The sequence below is a fragment of the Linepithema humile genome, chromosome 8, assembly GCF_040581485.1.
Source record: "Linepithema humile isolate Giens D197 chromosome 8, Lhum_UNIL_v1.0, whole genome shotgun sequence".
NCBI classification, from domain to species: domain Eukaryota; kingdom Metazoa; phylum Arthropoda; class Insecta; order Hymenoptera; family Formicidae; genus Linepithema; species Linepithema humile.
The window spans coordinates 768,330-791,566 of record NC_090135.1 but is presented as its reverse complement, the minus strand read 5'-3'; the positions used below and the strand labels follow the sequence as shown (position 1 = coordinate 791,566).

Genomic DNA, 23,237 nt, shown 5'->3' with positions numbered 1-23,237 from the left:
GAAATTTGTACAACAACCGTACACGATCCGTGTGAAAAACATGGATGATAAGAGTGGGCAAGGGGTTTGTGAGAAGGCGTGCAGACACGGTAAAATGCTGCCAAACACGATACGCGGTATCATTTGCGGTCCCTCGAATTGCGGTAAAACCAATGTAATGATTAGTCTGCTGGAAAGTCCGAACGGTGTACGTTTCGAAAACGTGTACGTGTACTCGAAATCGTTGAATCAACCAAAGTATCGGTATCTCGAAAGATTGCTCGGATCGATCGATGAAATCGGCTACTTTACGTTCTCGGACAACACAATTGTACCGCACAGCGAGGCGTTACCGAATTCCGTATTCGTCTTCGACGATATAGCGTGCGACAAGCAGAATGTGATACGCGAGTACTTTGCTATGGGTCGACATTCGAAGGTCGATTGTTTCTATCTGTGCCAAACGTACGCGAAAATACCTAAACATCTCGTGCGCGACAACGCGAATTTACTCGTAATATTCAAGCAGGATGGAACAAACCTTAAGCACGTCTACAACGATCATGTGAATACGGACATGACGTACGAAGATTTCGGTACATTGTGTCACGCATGTTGGCAGCACAAGTACGGATTTTTAGTGATAGACAAGGATAGTGCGATTAACGATGGACGTTACAGACGTGGTTTTAACGAGTTTGCGGTACCGCGGAATGGTTAGTTGTTCTCGAGACGTTGACGATGACGCTCGACACGAAAGATATCGACGAGAGGGAGAAGATCGCGAAGGAAATCGCTCGTACGAGCGAGTCGATTCGCAAGAAGCATCGGACGTTGAAGACGGGTAGAGTGGAGCAAGAGGTGCAATTGGAGAAACGGTTGAAACCGATCGTAGAACCGTTGAAACGAATCGTCGAGAACATCAAGGGTGACGATGATTCGGTTGACGATCTCGAGATTAAAAACGAACCGGACATCAAACGAAAGCGGTCGAGCTCTGAGAAGAAGAAGAAAATCAAGCGTACCTCGTTGACGACACCGATACAGACCCCATTGACGCCACCGGTACAAGCCTCGACTCCGTTCCAGCCGCAAAAATTGGTGTTTGAAGCGCCGACATATTTACCGATCGAAAACGTGTTCGAAACCACGGACCCGTCTTTCGCGACATCCGTGAGACAGACGATGCAAACGTCCGATGGTCGGGAAGCTCTGTACGGTCAAATGGGTCCGCTGGGCCAAGAGTACATCGGTGAGCTCTTGAGCGGTGACAAGAAGAGAGGGATCGACAACGTGTACGGTGTATACTTCAACGATGCGGGAACGTTTCTCGGAGCTCGACCGCTTTCGTTTGATGTCCGGTTCGTTTTTAATCTCGAGATCGTCAACCGAATCATCGTCACCCTTGATGTTCTCGACGATTCGTTTCAACGGTTCTACGATCGGTTTCAACCGTTTCTCCAATTGCACCTCTTGCTCCACTCTACCCGTCTTCAACGTCCGATGCTTCTTGCGAATCGACTCGCTCGTACGAGCGATTTCCTTCGCGATCTTCTCCCTCTCGTCGATATCTTTCGTGTCAAGCGTCATCGTCAACGTCTCGAGAACAACTAACCATTCCGCGGTACCGCAAACTCGTTAAAACCACGTCTGTAACGTCCATCGTTAATCGCACTATCCTTGTCTATCACTAAAAATCCGTACTTGTGCTGCCAACATGCGTGACACAATGTACCGAAATCTTCGTACGTCATGTCCGTATTCACATGATCGTTGTAGACGTGCTTAAGGTTTGTTCCATCCTGCTTGAATATTACGAGTAAATTCGCGTTGTCGCGCACGAGATGTTTAGGTATTTTCGCATACGTTTGGCACAGATAGAAACAATCGACCTTCGAATGTCGACCCATAGCAAAGTACTCGCGTATCGCATTCTGCTTGTCGCACGCTATATCGTCGAAGACGAATACGGAATTCGGTAACGCCTCGCTGTGCGGTACAATTGTGTTGTTGTCCGAGAACGTAAAGTAGCCGATTTCATCGATCGATCCGAGCAATCTTTCGAGATACCGATACTTTGGTTGATTCAACGATTTCGAGTACACGTACACGTTTTCGAAACGTACACCGTTCGGACTTTCCAGCAGACTAATCATTACATTGGTTTTACCGCAATTCGAGGGACCGCAAATGATACCGCGTATCGTGTTTGGCAGCATTTTACCGTGTCTGCACGCCTTCTCACAAACCCCTTGCCCACTCTTATCATCCATGTTTTTCACACGGATCGTGTACGGTTGTTGTACAAATTTCATTTTTTACCAGACTCTTTCTCATCCTTGTTATTACGCGACGAGTGCGCAGCATCGGATGTCGGAAAGAGCGGTGCTCGGATATTCGTCGCTAGATCTAAAATATCTCTATTTCCATACATGATTCGGACATTATCCTGAAAAAAAAAAAAATATTGTTTCAAACACACGATTAGCGATACACGTTTGCGACACTCACCTCCTTCCGTTCCTTCTTATTATCACGGTTATTCATTGTACTTTGTCGTCCGACAAACTTTGATATTCTACTGGTTAATGATCGATACGCGCCTCCTATTTATAGGTGAGCGCTGTCGAAACACACCTCAGTTGGAAATATGATTTACACGCGATACGTTAGAATTCGCGCTCTATGAAACGATACAAGGGTGCCGGTTTACTGAACAGTGTGATAAATCGACTACCGTTGGAGCTGCATATACCCGGCTACCAATTTTGCGGGCCGGGGACTCGTCTGCGGAAACGACTCGCGCGAGGGGATCGAGGTATCAATCCGTTGGACGCGGCGTGTCGCGATCACGACATCGCGTACTCGCAAAACCGCGAATCAGCGGACCGCCACGCAGCCGATCGCGTTCTCGCCGATAAAGCGCGGGTGCGGATCACCGCTGCGGACGCGACTCTCGGTGAGAGGGCTGCTGCTACCGCCGTATGGGCTGCTATGAAAGCAAAGACGAAATTGGGGATGGGTATGACAAAGGGAAAGAAGAAGAAGAAGACCAAGAGGAGAACGCTTCCGACGGCGAAACGCGGTGGTATGTTACCGTTGTTACCGCTCTTGGGAGTCATCGGTTCGCTTGCCGGTGGAGCGGCGGGTGTTGCAAAGGCGGTGAACGACTCTAAGGCCGCGCGACGACAACTCGAAGAGACGAAACGTCACAATAAAGCTATGGAAGGACGGGGGATTTATCTCACTCCGTACAAGCGGGGCAAAGGATTGAAGAGAAAAAAAAAAACGTCGAAAAAACGATAGAGATGCCCACGGGTGCCACCACCAATCTACAGTTGTTACAAATAGCGAAGCGTATGCGAATACCGTATTTCCGAGGTGTCTACATGCGTAACGCTTTACCCGACAAGATACATAAAAACGAGAGCGGTATCGTGAATTTGGACGATGTCGACGGGCCGGGCACGCATTGGGTGGCGTACGCCAAGAGAGGCGATCGCGCCGTATACTTTGACAGCTTTGGCAATTTGCAACCGCCGAAGGAGCTTACACGCTACCTCGGAGACACCGATACAACGATAACGTACAATCGCACGGTCTACCAGACGTACGATCAAACGATCTGTGGACAATTGTGTCTCCTGTTCCTCCAGAAAATAGATATAAAAATCGATCAGCCATCGATCGACATCAGTCGTCGATGGAATCTCGGCAATGTCGCTGACGCTCACTCTAAGCGGTAAAAGCAGCGTTCTCACGGTGGATTATTTTCCACCGATAGACTTGAGCGATGGGGACTACGAGCTCGGCCTAACCACGATGGAGACCTACAACACGATTCCGAACGTGACGGTAGCGAACAATAAATTTTATTTCGACGACAATGACGAAGAAATTACAATTCCCGAAGGATCGTACGAATTGGACGCCATTGCTTCTTATCTGAAACGCGCGATACTGCAAAAACGAGGAAAAAGTGAAGAGCAAGATTATCCATTGTCACTTCGTCCCAACGTTAATACCATGAAGAGTGAAATCATGTGCGCTTTTCGAATAAATTTCGCCAAACCGAATACCATCGGACCGCTGTTTGGATTTTCGACGGGTCGTATACTGGAACCGAGAAAGTTGCACGAATCAGATTCCTCGGTAAACATCGTCAACGTAAACATTATTCGAGTGGAATGCAGCATAACCACGGGTGCGTACGCCAACGACAGGTCGGTGCACACGATACACGAATTTTCACCGAACGTGCCTCCGGGATATAAAGTCTCGGAAACACCGGCGCAAATCATTTACCTTCCGGTCATCGCGAGGAGCGTTACCGATATCACCTTGCGTGTGGTGGATCAAGACGGACGATTGATCGATTTTCGCGGAGAGGAGATTACCATCAGACTGCACTTGCGGCGACGTGGTGCGAGGAAATGCTCGTGTTGAACGAACAGCGAGTGATTGAGAGAACAACGAAAATTGGGAAAACATCGCCATTCAAGAGGCTCAGTACGACGAACGTAAACTTTTTAAAATCGTTGGGATTCGTTGTGAGAAACGCTTAAAGAGATGGATATACTCGACATCGCTGACGAGCTCGTCTTCGACGAGCGTATCGTGAAATATGAGATGCACACGTACAATCCGTACGCTAACACGACGTTGGGACACAGCGACGAGATACGAATACCGATACAGCAACAGGATTTGTACACGTTACCGTGTGAGAGTTTTCTCTACGTTGAAGGAAAACTCGTTATGAATCCTACCGGTGAGAATAGAGATAACGTGTGTATAATGGGTAATAATTGTGTCGCGTTCATGTTTGATGAAATGCGATACGAGCTCGACGGAGTTGAAATCGATCGTAACAGAAACGTTGGAATAACGAGCACGATCAAAAACTATGTATCGCTGACGATGGAGAAGAGCAAGACGCTGAAATACGCATCGTGGAATCCGGATGGAAATCCGTTGCTCGATGGAAACTTTAATTTTTGCGTTCCGCTCAATACTCTTTTAGGATTCTGCGAGGACTACAAACGGATTGTAATCAACGCTCGTCACGAACTTGTATTGATACGATCGCGCAACGATAATAATTCTCTCGTTGGACGAGTCGGTACGAATCCGACGATCGAGCTACTCAAGATACAGTGGCGAATGCCTCACGTATCTCTGAGCGAAGTTAACAAGCTGTCTCTTCTTCGAACTTTGGAAAGCGGACGATATCTGAGCGTGTGCTTCCGTTCGTGGGATCTGTACGAGTTTCCTCTGCTGCAAAACACGACCAAGCATTCCTGGGCGGTCAAAGCTGCGACGCAATTGGAAAAACCGCGATACGTAATCTTTGCTCTCCAAACCGGTCGAAAAAACGTACTGTCTGAAAACGTTACGCAATTTGACGCTTGTAAACTCACCAATGTGAGACTGCATCTGAATTCAGATTTTTATCCGTACGACGACATGAATTTGGATTTCGACAAGAGTCGATACGCTATACTGTACAACATGTATGCGCGTTTCCGCAAAGCCTATTACGGACAGGACGATACGTATTTGGACATCGATGAATTCTCGAAAGCCGGTCCGTTCGTAGTCATAGATTGTTCGCGACAAAACGACTCTGTCAAGAGCGCCACCGTTGACGTGCGAATAGAATTTGATTGTAAGGAAAATATACCGGCCAACACCACCGCCTATTGTCTCATTATACACGATCGAATGGTTGAATATAATCCGCTGAACAACATTGTGCGCAGACTCGTGTGAAAAGTTATAAATTAGACGTGTGCGAATGGGAATGTCAGTTTTCCGACGGTCGACGACGATGTCGAACGTACCAATTTTCGTCGACTTGCAAGGTTACGCGTTCAACAACATTTTTATCGTGAAAGAGGTAGCGGTACTTCGCGATGGCGAAACGCTATCTCATTACGTATTTCGTGAACACGTACCGTGGTATCTGTTGACGAAATCGGAAAAATCGCTGGCGTGTTGGTTACGGATACACCACCACGGCTTCCGATGGGAAGATGGACACGTCTCGTACAGTCAGATGAAAAGTCTTATCAACAATGCCATTGGTACGGAACCGCCTCTGATATACGTGAAAGGACTCGAGAAGAAAAATTGGCTGTGCGAGATTTTGGAAGATGATGTAGAGATCGAAACGATCGATGCGGATTACGAAGATATCGCACGCCTGACGAACTTGGATGTAATCGGAACCTTGCGCTGCGCGTATCACACGAGACATTGCGCTATGCGGAATGTTTGCAAATTGTACAAGTGGTGGTGGTTTGAGCGTAACAAACGTGTAAAACAACTATGATTTATTCTAATAAAATGATGTATATCACACTCGCATGACTTTTATTCAACCTTTTACCCGTTACATAATCCACCATGTAATATGACCTATCGCTTATATCGTACATCTTTCAGACATTTATTGAACGTATATTGAACGTCTATCGAACACCTATCGAACTATTTTTAACATCTATTGAACGTATATCGAACGCCTCTCGTACATCTTTGAACGTCTATCGTACGTCTATCGAACGTCTATCGTACATCTATTGAACATCTTTGAACGTCTATCGTACGTCTATCGAACGTCTATTGTACATCTATTGTACGTCTTTGAACGTCTCTCGTACGCCTCTCGTACGTCTATCGAACGTCTATTGTACGTCTTTGAATGTCTTTGAACGTCTCTCGTACGTCTATCGAACATCTATTGTACGTCTTTTAACGTTTATTACTACAGCGAAATTGACGTTTTTGCGTCGAGCTGTATATAAGGTGTGCGGAAGAGAGTAATTTATCAGTTCAAAGTGTGCACGCGGTGGAGAAAAAAAGTATAGAAAATGGAGCGTGATCAGAATAGAAAAAATTCCGAATACGAGAAGTGTAAGGATTGCGGAGTGTACCACAAGCCGATAGCTGTGGTCGAGCCTCGTCCGAGGACGACTCAAGCGCCTCCCCCCGTTCCCCCTCGTAATCGTGAAAGGCGTTAGAGGCGCAGTTGAAACAATTTTTAACATTTATCATACATTAATTTAACTTATCATGATTGTAATACATCCTTGTAAGATAAGTATTCACGTGTGTCGTACGTATCTTTTGTTTTTGCAGCAGTAGTTTGTAAATAATAGTAATACATCCTCGTGAGAGAAGAATTTCATGGGTGTCAAACTCATTATATGGAGTCGCTATGATATCTCTTATGAGATTTGTTTATGCCGCGGTAGTTTATACTAAATCTATCGATTGATATTCGGTTACTCGGGAGAAGAATTATGTTTCAAAATTATAAATTTGGAGTATGTTTGAAAAGATAACCCCCCCCGTAGAGCGGTCACATAGATTTGCACCACATCTATGATTGTAATACATCCTTGTAAGATAAGTATTCACGTGTGTCGTACGTATCTTTTGTTTTTGCAGCAGTAGTTTGTAAATAATAGTAATACATCCTCGTGAGAGAAGAATTTCATGGTTGTCAAACTCATTATATGGAGTCGCTATGATATCTCTTATGAGATTTGTTTATGCCGCGGTAGTTTATACTAAATCTATCGACTGATATTCGGTTACTCGGGAGAAGAATTATGTTTCAAAATTATAAATTTGGAGTATGTTTGAAAAGATAACCCCCCGTAGAGCGGTCACATAGATTTGCACCACATCTAAGGGACGTACTATAAAAATGCTTCGGAGGTTGGGACCGTCACAAGTCTCCTACAGTTCACGAGTTTGTGAGTAACAGTTTGTGATTTAAAAAAAAAAATGGCACAATTATATACAATTGAACTACAAGAGATCGAGCAGTTGATGAGGGCTGTGACGGATCGGATCGCCGTCCTGCACGGTGCGGTGCATCATTTTGAAGAGGCGACGAGAAATGTGCAGCAACAACACGTGCTGCACAATTTTCGAATTGAATATGATGTGCATGGGCGTGAAAACGGAGTGATACTAACATCGCTGTAAGTATTGCTATTTAATATTACGTATGACAGATTTAATCTTCATCGTATATTATTTTGTTTTTATTTTGCTTACAGGCAGGATATACGGGTACACTTGCTAACGGTGTACCGCTTATTTGATATTTTGACAACACAATTCCATCAAATGGAAAGCGATGTGGCGCGCACCGCTGACGTATTGAGAGCGGTGAGAGAGGCGCATTTTGCTGACGATGATGTACAACCGTAAGTATTACATTCGATAAGTATCACACTTAATATTTTCAGATTATTAATAGAATTTTTCTGTTTCAGATGATGGTCCCACGATTTTTTTATTATATTATTATAGTTTTTATTATATTATTATAGTTTTTTTTATTATTATAGTTTTTATTTTATTTCACACACACACACACACACACACACACACACACACACACACACACACATATGTATAGTACACACTTTTTAAATAAATATTATATTTTTTATAAATATATTATTGTATTTTTTTTTTGCCTCCTCCTATCCTTGTGTTATACTATATTATAATATTATATACTACTTGAAATTAATTTTTTATAAATATATTATTGTATTTTTTTTTGCCTCCTCATATCCTTGTGTTATACTATATTATAATATTATATACTACTTGAAATTAATTTTTTTTAATAAATGTTATATTTTTTTGTCTTATCCCATCCTTGTGTTATACTATATTATAATATTATAATATTATAATATTATATACTACTTGAAATTAATTTTTAATAAATGTTATATTTAATAATATTATATTTAATTATATTATATTTAATTATTAACTTTATAATTATTTGTTACAATTAAAAGGGAAAAATGATAGTTACCGGTTCGCTCGTTTCCTTCTATCATGTAGTGTAACATGACGCGCGCGCTTATCTCGCAGTAGGATAGGTCAGTGAATATGATGTGGTACAGGAAAGATGGTATAATAAAAATTAATTTAATGTTAAATAATATTTATTAAACAGATACATCTAATAAATACATTATGATAGTGAAAATATTTTAACAATAAAGCATGTGATATGCTAGAATTATTGCGATCCAAAGACCTGAGCTAACAGCTCACAATCGATTATATCATTCTTATCGAACGATTCGCTCTCACGTATCACCGCGATGGGGTCCTTCGCACCGCTCGCGATTTTTCGAAAGTGTGCGAACTTGGTGTCGACCATACCAGTGACGTTGTTCAACGATTGAGCGATATGATCCACACAATACTCGAGAGCGATTATGTTACATACGGTGTTGTGTGACATTACTAAACACACTGTTGATGTTTCCAGACGCAGTACTTTTAGATTGTTTATCTTTCCAAACCGTAGCGTGACATGTTCGATGGTTTGAGACGGTGCTTCGTTCGCATCATTGTTAAAGAAATGGTGGATGGCGTGTCGTTGGTCCAGGACGATCTTCCACATGTTGTATGTAAAATGTATCTCTTTGCCATGGTTGTCACCGAGAGCGATTTCTATGTGGCTCGGCGTAGAAACATTGATTCCAATATCCAGATATTTATAACCGGTTTTTGTCAACGGGTATCTTCTAGCTAAAATTCTGGGAGGCGTGATCATGCTTCCATCGATACTTGTCGAATTACTTTTATTTCTGTGGATAAAAGCTTGTATAAGTTTGAAATGTAACAATAGCAGTAAGTTTAAAAGTGTAAATAGTAATAGAGTCAACTTACACGTTGGGTGAGAATTTCCGCTTCTTCGCATCCACACCTTGCTGTTTGTCAGCCGGATTACTCATAGTTGTCTGTTGTACGGTAGAAAACATCGTTGCTATAATTCAGATGAAGCGTTGCAGCGATGTAGTGATTGTCCAAATGGTTTCGGATAACTGATGGTTCCTATTTTTTTTCCGCGAGCTTTTTATACCCGCTCGTCGCACACGACACTAATTAAAAATATCGATGATGTCACGCAAATTGAAATCTGGCAACATGGCGCCTAAAGTGGCTGCCTAAGGGCCTATGATCTAAAAATAGCGATGATGTCACGCTAAAACCTGCACGAACCTGCAAAGGATATAAACAATTCTCGGAACTATAAATCATTTTTGTATAAACAATCCTTATCTCTCTATGACTCATGCTTATATAAACAATCCTTATCTTTTCCAGGAATTTATGTAATCCGATACCTTCCCCGCACCTCCCCCTCACCTCCCTCGTCACCCCCTCCACTCCAAAAGTGCTGACGCAGTGTAATCCGATACCCTTTGTATAAACAATCCTTATCTCTATATGACTCATGTTTATATAAACAATCCTTATCTTATCTCTTCCAGGAATCCTTATATAAACAATCCTTATCTTATCTTTTCCAGGAATTTATGTAATCCGATACCTTCCCCACACCCCCCCCTCACCTCCCTCGTCACCCCCTCCACTCCGTAATTACCCCCTCCCCTCAACCTCTTCCCCCTGTAATCCAATACCTTCCCCTTTCCCCCGCACCTCCCTCGTCTCCCCCTCCACTCCAAATTTACCCCCTCTCCTCCAAAACGATGACGTCATTACCCCCTCCCCTCCAAAACGATGACGTCATTACCCCTCCCCTCCAAAACGATGACGTCATTACCCCCTCCCCTCCAAAACGATGACGTCATTACCCCCTCCCCTCCAAAACGATGACGTCATTACCCCCCTCCCCTCAACCTCTCCTCCCCTTCACCCGCGCACCCCCTCAGATGCCTGAGTTAGAACCCGTGTTGCTATACTACTAATGTCCACCTTTCGATTACGGGAAGATCCTCTTTTCTTCTTTTCCTCCCGACGCCAATATTTCCTGTCTTTGTCTTTTTTGAACCTACACCGGCTGTCGTCAGATTCCTCGGACGAATACTCTTTATAAGAGATATTCTTCGTGTCGCGTTTCCTCTTCTTTGGTGTATCCTCATTATCTTGGTTCGGAAATACGGTTATCTCTGTTATCTTGGGTAACGCGTATTGCGTTTTGTTTTTCTCATTCGGTGGTGTATTTTCTTTTTCCGGCTCGTCGTCAGATCGCTGTTCTCGTGGTGATGCTACATCTTCCAGAGACATCTTCCAATTCGCCTCAAGAGGTTGTCCTTTGGTTTCGACGGTCTCTCTCTCACCTTGAGCTTCTGTTAGAATTCCTTCCATCGGGCAGTTTGTAATTGATGATGCCCATTCGGCTTGGATTATTCTTTGCATGTTGGTTGTGGATATTTTATACGTGACTGTTATTGGTTTTTCTTCTTGTGTGCTCTGTGATTTCGATTTTTCGACAGAGATGTTTGCCGTATAACAGATTGTCACTTCATTGTCTTTGTCGCGCACGATGAATTTATCTACGTATGATTTCTTATCGTCGTTTAGCGACTGTACTTTATGTAGAAGATTTGTGACGTCTTCGTCGCCGTCGCTGTCATCTTCTTCGTAGCACGGTACATCTTTTAGTTGCTGCAGGATTTTCCTCAGATCTTCGATCCTCCGTTGTTTCCTCCGCAGTGCTGTAATGCTTTTCTCCTTACTCTTTAAGAGCTGTTGGATCTGCTTCTTCAAGTCTTCCTCTTCCTTTGCTAGTTCGTGGAACTGCTTGTTCGTGAGGTTTTCCATTTCGATATGTTTATCGCGTCGCGGTTCACTGTTTACTGACTGCCATTCGCTGTCCGCTAATGCGTTATATAGATGCGCCGCTGTCTGATCCGCGCTTTGATTGGACACGCCTTTCCGCGCGTCTGCACGTTCATTGGCTGAGTTCGTTGTTGCATCACGGTTTTCCACTATAGCTGGTTTACCGTCTATCAAGTATAATTGGCCTTTGCTTCTGGTCAAGATACTTGTATTTTGAAAGTCTTTTTCACACAAATTGCTTTTTTGGTAGAATTTGCATGTATTAGTGACTTTTTTGTTTTTCAGGATACCACTTGCGATTTCGGATGTATTTCGAATCTTGGATTCTTCCGTTCGCTGCTTCTGGATTTTTACGCCCCCTTCCAAATTTTGTGTATGGATTCGGTTGTTACTCTCCAATTTGAGCTTGTGGATTTGTTCGCCCCCTTCCAAATTTTGTGTATGGAAATTAGGTGCTTTTTGACTCGTATCACTAATGATAATTTTTTCTTCTGTTTCAGGTGCTGTCTCCAGGGATCTTTGATTAATGGTCTTCCTCTGTTGCTGCTTCGGAGTCTCGTTGCCCCCTTCTGGATTGCCCTTTCTCAGATTTGCGTCATTTTTAATGCCCTTTTCTTCTTTTTCAGGTACTGCTTCCGGGAATCTTCGATTGTTGGTCATCCATTGCTGCTGCTTCGGAATCTCGTTGTCCCCTTCCGTTTCTTCCCTTTTTAGAATTTTGTTTCGGCATGTTTCCTTGTCGATTCTCGTGAGTCTTCGCGCGTTTATGTCCCTCCATGCTTCCGCGTTGTGGAACACGCTTCCGTTGTGACACATTTGTTCGAGAACGATTGCTGTTTTTGGGATTTCCACGAACGGTTTAAGTCTGTGTTCGGGAATCACTCTGATCATATTGATCGTTGGAATCTCAACTCGGTCTTCCTCTTCCGCTCCTTGATCTTCCTCGGTTGATTCTTTCAGCAGAGGCTCGCGATGTGGTCGCATTTGCCTCGCGTTGTACGCTCCGATTACGTCTCCGTCCAGACTTTCGATCAGGTATGCGTTTCTTCTGATAACTTCGCGTATTCGATACGGTCCGTCGTACACCAAGTGAATTTTCCGTGTGAGTCGTCTGCTCGCGTCCGATCTTCGGTGTAGCTTGACCCAAATTTTGTCCCCAGGTTCGAATTCCTTCGCTGGTTCGTGTTTGTCCGTTTGCTTCTTCCGGTTTGCTGCTTTTCTGATTAGATATTCCGTCATTCGTCTCTTTTCCTCGTCGAGATCGTTGACTTCGTTTTCCTCGGGATAGATCCTCGGGTCTATGTTAAGGCTGATTTGAACGTCAGGATATAAGATCGCAGGTGTGCTTCCGGTGCTGAAATGCGCCGTACTGTTTACTATATCTTCGAATCTCGCGATGATTCGGTCCCATTGCGATTGCTTATTGTGGAAGTAGGCCCTTATGACTCTTCCGAGTTCTCGCATAACCCTTTCCACCGGGTTGGATTGCGGATTGTAGGGCGATGTGCGCCTTACCGCGAATCCGGTTTGTCCCGCGTAAATCTTTCCATTTGTTCGTTATAAATTGCCCCCCATTATCGGTTAATATTGTTTCCGGTATTCCCATTTTGGGTAGGTACTCGGTATCTAGCTTATCTATCAATGTGTCAAGCTTTTGGTTCGCAATCGGATAGAATTTAACGTATTTGGAAAATTGATCCATTAGTACCAGAATGTATTTGTTTTGCGCTTGTGTCGCGGGTAAAGGTCCGAAAATGTCCAGCGATATTACTTTATTCTTATCGTCAGGAAGCTCATAATATTCGACACCGCGCGTTGGACGCGTGTAGTATTTCGTCGCGATACACGTTTCGCACGACGCTACGACGTCTCTGACTATTCGATCGAGATTTTTTATTTTGAAAAAACGCGCTGCGAATTCTCTCACTTTATCCATTCCGAAATGTACTAGGAATTTATGAATCGACTCGACGAATGTCCATGCAATTTTATTCGGTACTATAATTCTTTCGTTCGTCCCTCTATTTACGCGTATAAGTCCGTTTCTCGTGTGATACTTTGGTACTCTGTTGCGTATTGCATTTTGCAAATCGATATCCTCGGTCTGTGCGTCAGTCAGCATTTCTATCCACTTGTCGGATTCGCTAGCGTCGTCAATGTTTCGAATCGGGCAAATCTTCAGACTTCCTTCCTCTTGACTAAGCTTAACGTCCTTCTCGTGTTGTCTCGACAGAATATCTGCGACATCGTTGAGCTTTCCCGGGATGTGTACGATTTCGAGGTTGAACTCGAGCATGAAAGACAACCATCTGGCTATTCTCTCGCTCGATGATGCACAAGAACTTACGAACTGTAAAGCTCTGTGATCTGTGTGAACTCTTATTTTTCTGCCCATTAGTAACACATGCCACTTCTTGAGTGCGAATACAAGTGCTAAGCATTCGAGTTCGGTTATCGTGTAGTTCAGTTCCGCGTTTTTTAAGCTTCTGCTCGCGTACGCTACTGTGTATTTCGCATCGTTGTCGTCGGTGTATTGGTAGAGAGAGTCTCGCTCCTAAACCGGTTTTTGACGCGTCTACGTATAGTCCAAAATTCATGTTCGGCCTAATGAGATATAATTGCGGAGCTTCTTCGAACGCTTCTTTGATCGCGTTGAATGCTTTTTGCTCGCTTTCCCCCCATCTGAATTTTGTATCCTTTTTTAATAGTAATTCGAGAGGTTTCGTCATTTTCGACAGATTTTTTATAAATCTTCGGTCCCAATTTATCAAACCAAGAAACGCTTGCACGCCTTTTTTATTCGTTGGCTTGGGGAAATTTTTAATCGCGCATTTCGTATCATTGTTGATATCTGCGGATATTTCGTTGAACGTGTGTCCCAGAAACTTTATGTTCTTTCGTAGGAATTCACATTTTTCTCGGTTAAGTTTGAAACCTACCGCGTTCAGTTTGTTCAAAACGAAATCTATGTGTTCTAGATGTTCGCTTATCGAGTTGGAAGCTATCAATATATCGTCGAGATACACGATCACGAAGTCGAGATTTTCGTCTTGCAACGCTCGGTTCATCGCTCTCGTAAATGACGCTCCAGCTGTTTTTATTCCGAATGGTAGACGCTTGAACACGTAGGACTGATTATTGAATAAAAATCCCGTGTATTTTCTACTCTCGCGCTCCAATGGAATTTGCCAGAATGCTTGTGTAACATCCAGTGTTGAGAAAATTCTACGATTTCCTATTTTGGAGAATACTTCGTCGATCGTAGGCGGTTGTGCGTAATCGTTCTTCATTCGCTTGTTTAATTCGCGCGCGTCCAGACAGATACGTAGATCGCCTGTTTTTTTCGACACGGCTACTAGCGGGTTTATGTATTGGGTGGATGCTTTCGCGATTATACCCTGTGTTTCCCAATTAGCGATGAGTTCCTTAACCTTTTCCTTGTGTATTTCGGGAATCGGATAAGTTTTACGTTTGAATCCCGTTTCGGATATCATTTCGATTTTATGTTTGTAATGATTAACGCGACCTATGCCGTTGTTGAACATTTCTCCGTATTTGTTTAAGATTTCTTCGAGAATTACCCCCCCTTCATGTTCGGATATTATCGCGCTTACTAATGCGGGTTTTTCGGGAATCTCTTCGAAATTTACGCAGAATTCGCGTTTGTTGAATTCTAATTGCGCTTTGTATCTTTTGAGCATATCGCTTCCTAGAATCATAGGATAAGCTAATTTTTCGACAACAAAAAATTCTTGTGTCAGCTCCTTGTCAGCTGCTTGTACAGCTAGCTGTATTTTGCACGCGATTGTGAGACTTTTCTCTCCGAACGCTCCTTTCAAGGTATTTTTGCGGATCGGGATTTTGCTCATCTTTTCATTTGCTTTTGTAAGCTTGTTTAGCGTGTCTTTCGATATCACGGATATCTGTGCTCCTGTATCGACCAGGGCTATAAGCTTCGTCTTACCGATTTTAACTATTATAATAGGTTCGGATTTATCGACTAACTTTTTATTTTTACCGACCGAATTGTCAGCTGTTGCCTTTCCGGATTTATCGGTTGTATTTTCGACAGATTCGTCTAGGTCTTTTAGGATTTCGCGAGTTCGAATAATCGCTAACTCTTTCGCGTTCCTTTTGTCGACTTTCGACACGGCTTCGTCCTTATTTCCTTTTCGCTCCGGAGTGTCTTCGGGTTTTTCTCCCTCTTCACCTTCGCGTATTGCCGAGATAGCCTTTTTACGATCAGCTGTTTTACCGGTCCCCGTTTTTTTACTCGCGTCGTTCGATTTGAGTGCGGTTCGCGATTTGTTTGTCGCCTTTTTACGATCGTCTTCGCTTTCGCTCGATGGCATCTGAACAATCGGTTTCGGACTTTTGCCTTCCTGCCTACTTCTCTCGAGATTGTCACGCCACGGAAGAGCTTTTAGTTGCATTTTTCCCTCGTTCGGATTGTATCTCGCGTATCTATTCGCTTGCGTGGAATTTTTTACGGGTTCGACTCGTTTCTGAGAAGAATTATTTTGCGCCAAGGCTTTCCCTTCCGTACGCGTTTTCGCGAAGATCTCTTTCTCGTCCTGAATTTCTTCTAGGAGAGTCACGAGTTCCGTTATAGAGGATGCGGTTGTCGCTCGTATTTCACGTGCGATTTCTCGTTCGAAGTGTCTTTTTATGCATCGAATTAATTCGCGATCTTTCATCGGCGGTTCGAGCATTCTCGCTTGCTTTGCAAGGTCTAGCGCGTAATCTGACATACGCGTATTTTTCACCGGTTTGTACTTTCCAGTGTATAGTTTTTCGCGGAATTTCGCTTGTTGATCCTCGCCCCAAAAATAATTTATAAATTCTCTTTTCGCGTCTGCTATGTGTTCAAAGTCCTGTAATTCGTACCAGGTTGAAGCATTTTCGCGTAGGCATTTACCGAAGAAAAACAGCTGTTCCGGATTGCTTATTTGCTCGTATCTAGCTACGTTTTCGAATTTCTTCAAAAATCGCATAGGATTTAACGAGTCTTGTTTTCCCGTGAATCTAATTTCTTCGAACGGGTTTTTTAACCATCCGCCTCTTGGTAATCGTATCCCTTCCGTACCTCGCACTTTGCTCGGTCTCGGCTCGTTCGCATTTTTATCGTCGCTTGAGCTAGTGCTCGTTGGACTGCGTCGTCTGCGCGAAATCGGCAATTTTTTAAGCGTGTTTAGTATTTCGGTTAACGACTCCTCCAGCTTCAGGATTCTTTCGTCTTGTGATAGTACTTCCATTCTCGCGCTTGTTTCAGTATTTTCGGATTCTTTATCCGCGGTAGGATTGGTTACTACTTTGCCTGATCGCAACGTCCGGTGTGGAGTGTACGATGTATTTGGTACCTTAAATTCGATTCTTCCCTCGTCCCTATCCATTTTGGAATTATTGAGAGTCTACGAGAAACATTCGCAACACGGAGAATTTAACTCGCGAGCAATTTTGTCGTTTTATGAGCTTCCCGTGTAAGGATTTTATTGATTATTATTAAACGCACGCTTTATTACGGTTTTCGCGTTACTTGTCTCGTCCGATTTGTTTATCCTGTCCGCGAGACGTTATTTCGCCTTTTGAGCTACTTGACCCGCTGTGTCGGAATTTCGGCTTGTTAGAAGACGTTTCGCGTTACTAGTCGTTCACGTATATCGCGATAATAATAAAGAAAAAATTTTAAAATTTTTCGGCTTCTTTTCACCTATTGAAATCCTATTTCACCGCTTTGTGGATATATCCCTCTTTGTCGGAGTGTTTTTCCGTCTCACTCGACTTGTTTACGACGCTCGGCTCGAGAACCAAGGTGTTCGCCGCTTTCAATAGACTATTGTCTATGTTTTTCCCTTTGGACAAAACTTTCTCGCTTGAAAAGAATTGACCGGGACAAAACATTCACGCTTGAATAGAATTGACCGTACTTCACTTTTGACTTTGATATCGGTTACCGCGCCGCCTCTACGTATTTTATTTTATTACGCGACGAGTATGTGATATTAATATTAACATTTATCACGGTCATTTTTGCTTATCGACGCTAATGTGATTTTATGTTGGAAAAATGTATCGCGTTGCGTTTCTCGTTTCGCAACGGATATCTCTTTTACTATCGCCAATTTAACGGTGATTAGTAATATTTTCTTGACTCGTGTTTGCTATTAATTTTCGCAATCTTGCTGACTACGAATTTTTTCGCACCGCGCCGCGCCTAACTTTATTTTCTTAAGCGACGGGTGTTCATGTCGCGGTCCCAGGGCTTTTACGAGGGCCATTGACAAGATTTTCGTTTTCGTTTATAGGTTTTTCTCCGCCGCGCCGCAAATTTAGCTTTTTATTTTGTTTTACCGCGACGAGCGGTCCTGTCACGGTCGCCAGAGCTTTCACGCTTTTTGGAACTTGCGCACGCCTAGCTTGACACACGCGCGTACCATGGCTTCGTGAGACATACTAGTTATCGCCTTTGATACTGTAACCGGACGCGCCCCATGGAGAGATAATACTCGGGACTCACCAGTCGCAGGCAGCAATACGTTCGCCGTAGTTTTGGTCGCCACTCGCTTTAACCTTACAAGCGAGAAGGTTGCGATCCTCGTCTCGTCCTTCCGTGACCCTCGGGCTCGGATGTTGCTTCCTTCAGCGTGGACGAAGACGCCTAATGAGATGTTGCAACGTATCTCGTTCTAATCCAATTTTTTATGTTCACAGGTTCACCTCGCGCACGTACGATGGATCACCGGGATGCAGAACGGATAAGGTAAGTGTTGCCACTTCTCTTTACACAGGTACGGATCGAAATAACTTGTGCACACTTTATTTTAATGATTAATTAAAATAAACAGTATATATTTAATATCAAACAAAATAAAAGTACACTTATGATTAGCCATCGTGGCTTACAATGTTTTTACGCGCGCCGATAACATCTCGGTCACTCGCGTTTACAATTGGTCGTCGCGTTACCGACCACTCCGCTGAGCGGTGGACTCTCGCTTTGAGTCCTCTTCCCTTCTACTTCATTTTACTCAATCCACTACTGCCGATTCCTCCTGGCACGGGTTTATATACCCGTCCGCTGGCATGGTATCCCTTCCGCTTGTTCTGCGGCCAATCACCGCTCTGGAAGGTCTCCGCCAATCGTGGAGCTCGTGCTGGCGGTCGTCAGTTGCCGCCATCTTGGTTTGGTCCGCGTCTGATCAGCTCGGTCAACGGTTGAGCAGGCGCGATTTTTAAACTTAAGATTATTACATTTTTTTTAAATACATAATAAAATTAATAATGGTCATTACATTTACACTTTTCTGACCTTGTTGTTTGTTAACCTAACTAAAATCTTAAGGAAAGATTAACAATTATTTATTATTCCAGGTAACGTCTGTTGGTTATATGGTGAGTATGGGAAGTATTTATTTAATTTATTTTAATTGTTTATTCGCGCTTTATTTACGCTTTTAATCGTAAGTCTAATGTAATTCTAAAGAATATATTATTTTATAATAACGGTTAAGTAAAAAGATATTTATTTTAATTAACTTAGCCTATGGTTACATTTTTCTTACATCTACTTATTTATTTTTCGGGGATAGGTCGCCGAATAGCCTCCTCAGTTTTATCTCCGGATCGTCCTTCGAGCATCCTGGAACCGGTTGCAAGGTTAGGTTGTGGTTTCTCGTCCCCTCCCCTTCGTCGTGCGCCACCTTGTCGTGGTGAAGGGGCTCACCATGGGGCGGCTCGCTGGAGTCGTCTTGTGGTGCCAAGAGCGCACAGTTCCCTCGCTGGAGGGAACAAGGGGAGCCCAGCGACTCCTTAGGGACTTGTCCCAATCGCTGGTAGGAGACGGGGACTCTGACTTCAAACCCCCGGTGGCATGGCACCGTTAGGGGGAGATTTCTATCTCCCCCCCATGCACGGGCGGCCAGGCTCGTTAGCCCAGTGGGGCGGCTGGCTAGGGGGGTGCTCCCCTCATGGTTGAGGCCTGTCTTGGCCGGGGCTGCTGCTCCGGCGGGACGGGTCTCTGGTGGGGTCACTTCGGTGACCCCGTCTAAAGGGGTGGATGTGGGTGCCGGTCCTTTCGTGTCTGGGGCCGATCCTTCTTCTCCCAATTGGGGGGGGGGACAGGATGCGGTCTGGCATGGGGGGAAGCGGTGTCCCACAAGGGTGGCCCTCCCTCTCCGTCCAAACGACTCGTGGACGTGGTCCACGAGCACGCGGGCGTAAAGGGGGGCGTCAGGGACGAACACCCCGGCATTATCGCCGGAGTGCAGACCGTAACCCCAATTTATTGGGGCCGGGGGCCGGTGCTTGCATTGAGCTTGCACGGGCCGCGAGGGTGGTAAAACCTCTATAAAAAGACCCGGGCAGGCCGAGCTCGTTAGCCCTGTGTGGGCAGTCGGCCTAGGAGACGGACACTCCGAAATCAAACCACAGGATTGACGGGGGGGAGGTGCGCTGCTCTCCTCCCCGGTTGTACCCGGACTCGTCGCGCTCGGCCGGGGGTCGTCCTTCCCCGTGCTCGCGCGATCATTCACACACACATACACACACAATCACTCACACACACATTTTTGGTCCCCGTGCTGTCTGTGCGCCTTCGCTGTTGCGAAGATGCTCGGAAGCCGGGGGCCATGCATGCACTCTGCGGGGGACACCCGCGCATCATGGTGATGTGTGGGTTACCGCTTCCCGCTGTGCATACTCACACACAAACACTCACCTATCATACACTCACACACACACCATTCTCACACACATACATACAACTCACCACATTTACGCCCGCCCGGGTGGGGACCTGTGGTCCTCTCGTGGGCCGGCATGTGGTGGTGAGGGGGCGGCGGTCGTGTCGGGACGCGTCGCTCGGGGGAATCCGCATTCTACCCGGGGGCGCGCTTTCGGGGCGGTCCGTTGCTTTTGACCCGCTGCATGTCGGGCCTCATGCGGGCGGGTGGCGGGGCGGGTCTTTCCGCTGGTCGGTCGGTGGCGTGCGCCGAGCGGGCCAGTTTCTTTTTGGGGGCCCGTGAGGCGTGCGCGCCGATTGGTGTGTCGAGTCCGGGACAATAGCGCGGAAGTCTCAAGCCAAGGTGGAAGGCATCGTGCCGAGGGCTGAATGGCCGCAGAGACTTTAAAAATGTGCGGTCGTAAACGATCCCTGTGGGGCACCTGGCGCAACCCCACAGTATATTAGTCGCCTTATCCCGGTAAGGAGGCTCTGCCGGGGTGGACCCATGATTCCTGCCACATTCGTGGGATTAACAATGGACAAAGACAAATACAAACAAAACAAACAAAACAAACAACAGGACGGATATAACAACGAAGACAAGGCAATCAAACAGGTAGTCGAAAGGACAAGGAAGGAAGGAACTTGCAGTCGGCAGGATGGCAGCGGCCGACAAAACGGAGGTTGGCCGTCTGCTGCATGGCGAGAGGATGACGGGTAGTAGGAATTCCTCGCCCGCCAGCGGTAAAAGGACTCCTCCGCCAATGAAAGTAATGGGGAGGAGGATGCTGCCTTCAGCACCCCGAAGGGGAAAATGGGAGCCGTGAGGGTGGCGGGAATGTCGCTCTTGAGTGAAGAAGCGGGGCCAGGAAGAGCCGATAGGGGAAGAGATGGACTAAAGAAGAAAGCCAGGAAAAAGAGCCCACCCACACCGGATAGAGACCTCCTTGAAAGGTTCGGGTTGCTCCGCAAAGAGGTCGATAACCTCAGAGCGGAGAACCAAAGATTGAAGGAGGAACTGGAAAGGATTAGGGGGGCAATACCATTTCCCCCTACCTTCCCTGCCCCTGGCCCAGCACCCCCCATCCAGGGAATGGAGCCAGGGAGGAAAGCAGAGGAGAGAGGAATGGAAAAGAAGCCCTCCCGACCGCCCGCGCGGGACCGGGCGGCGGGACAAACTCCCACAGGGAGAGAAGCCTTTCCCCACATAATTACGTGGGAGGAGGGGATGAGGAGGCTGCCAAGGGTGCTGGAGGAGCTCATCCCAACGATCTTGGCGAAGATGGGGCTCACCCCTCCACAGGAGTCAACAGCCGGGGGGGAGTTCCCCCCCTTAAAGAAAGGAGGGGGGATGAGAGGGGGAAAAAGCCTAAGGCTGCTCCCTCTCCCTCCACCACCCCCTCAAAGGAAAATTCGGGCCCTGGCCGGACCAGCAGGAGGGCGACAATGCCTAATATGGTGGCTGGGCAGCCCACTACTGGGGGAGGGAACCCTCCTCCCCCCAGCAGCAACAACAACAGCGGCAGCAGATGGTCCCACAGAGTGGCCAGGAATGGACAAGGGTACTGGGCAGCAAAGAGAAGAAGAGGATAAGGGCTGCCCAGGTTAACAAGGAACAGGAGGTAAAGAAAGGCCTGGCCAAAAGCGCCCCCCCCAAACCCCCCAAAGTGCGGCGGCCCCCCAACACGGCGGCCGTCATCATGACGTGCCCGCAGGAGGATTACGCCAAAATCATTCGGGAGGCAAGGAGGAAAATTGACCTCAGGAGCCTAGGGATCGACGAGGCGAGGCCAAAAAAGACAAGAACAGGGGCCACCCTCTGGGAAATACAGGGACCAGAGAGGGAAAAAAGGCGGACGCTTTGGCGGAGGCCTTAAATAAGGTATTTGCTGGCCGGGATGACGTAAGGGTCGCCAGACCAGTCAAAATGGGGGAGCTTCTGGTACGTGACCTGGAAGAATCGGTTGAGCCGAGAGAGGTCACGGATGCCGTGGCCGAGGTGGGGGAGTGCCTCCCCTCACTGATCAGGGTATCCATTCGGCCCTCCCCCAATGGGAGCGGAATGGGCGCGGCATGGGTACGGTGTCTCCTCACGGCGGCGATTAAGGTGGCGGAGACGGGCCGTATCAGAGTCGGGGGCTGGGCAAGAGTAAGGGAATCCTTGAGGAGAGGCCCTTACAATGCTTCAAATGTTTGGAAAAGGGGCACGTGCGCGCGAAGTGCACCAGCGCAGAGGAGAGGAGCGGTACCTGCTACAGGTGCGGCTTGACCGGACACATCGCACGAGACTGTGCGGCACCGGCAAGCTGCCCTGTATGCAGGGATAGAGGACTCCCCCATAATCATAAGATGGGGGGCCCCGCCTGTAAGGCCCCTAGCAACAGTGGGCGGACTGGGAAGGGAGGAGTGGTGGGCGCGGCCTCGGCCCCCGTGCTCACCTCAAATCCTCCTAAGTCTCCGGGGGGGGAAAAAGAAGATGGAGACGAAGAAGGAGGACAGGACGGGCGCGGCCTTGGCCTCCGCGACCGTCCCTGTCACTCCCAACAGGATGGAGGTGGAAGGAATGGGACAGATGGGCGTGGCCTTGGCACCCACGCCCACTTCTGTCCAAGAAAGAGAGGGGGATGGGATGAAACCACTGGGCGCGGCACGGGTCCCCGCGCCCAACTCGGCAAAGGGGACGGAAGAGGAGGCGAGACAGGTGGGCGTGGCCTCGGAACCCACGCCCATGTCTGCGGTAAAGGACAGTAAGGAGGGGGAAGGAGCAGGTATGGCCTCGACCAGTGGGTCCGTCCGTGAATCGGCGACAAACGCGGACGAGGAGGAGAACGAGACCCCCTGGTCTCCCCCGAAAGAGGAGATCCAGGGAGGATTTCGAGCGGCGCGGTGTCGGTAG

General features: G+C 46.4%; 1 protein-coding gene across 1 annotated transcript; it reads right to left on the bottom strand.

The window, feature by feature from the left end:
* Positions 1–8,288: 8,288 nt before the first annotated feature.
* On the bottom strand, positions 8,289–10,396 carry LOC137001500 (uncharacterized). The gene is made up of 2 exons (XM_067360492.1): positions 9,703–10,396; positions 8,289–9,620 (listed from the first exon to the last, which is right to left on the bottom strand). Exons 1-2 carry the CDS (start codon positions 9,792–9,794, stop codon positions 9,044–9,046), a joined length of 669 nt encoding a protein of 222 aa, XP_067216593.1. The 5' UTR covers positions 9,795–10,396; the 3' UTR covers positions 8,289–9,043.
* Between the last annotated feature and the right edge of the window lie 12,841 nt (positions 10,397–23,237).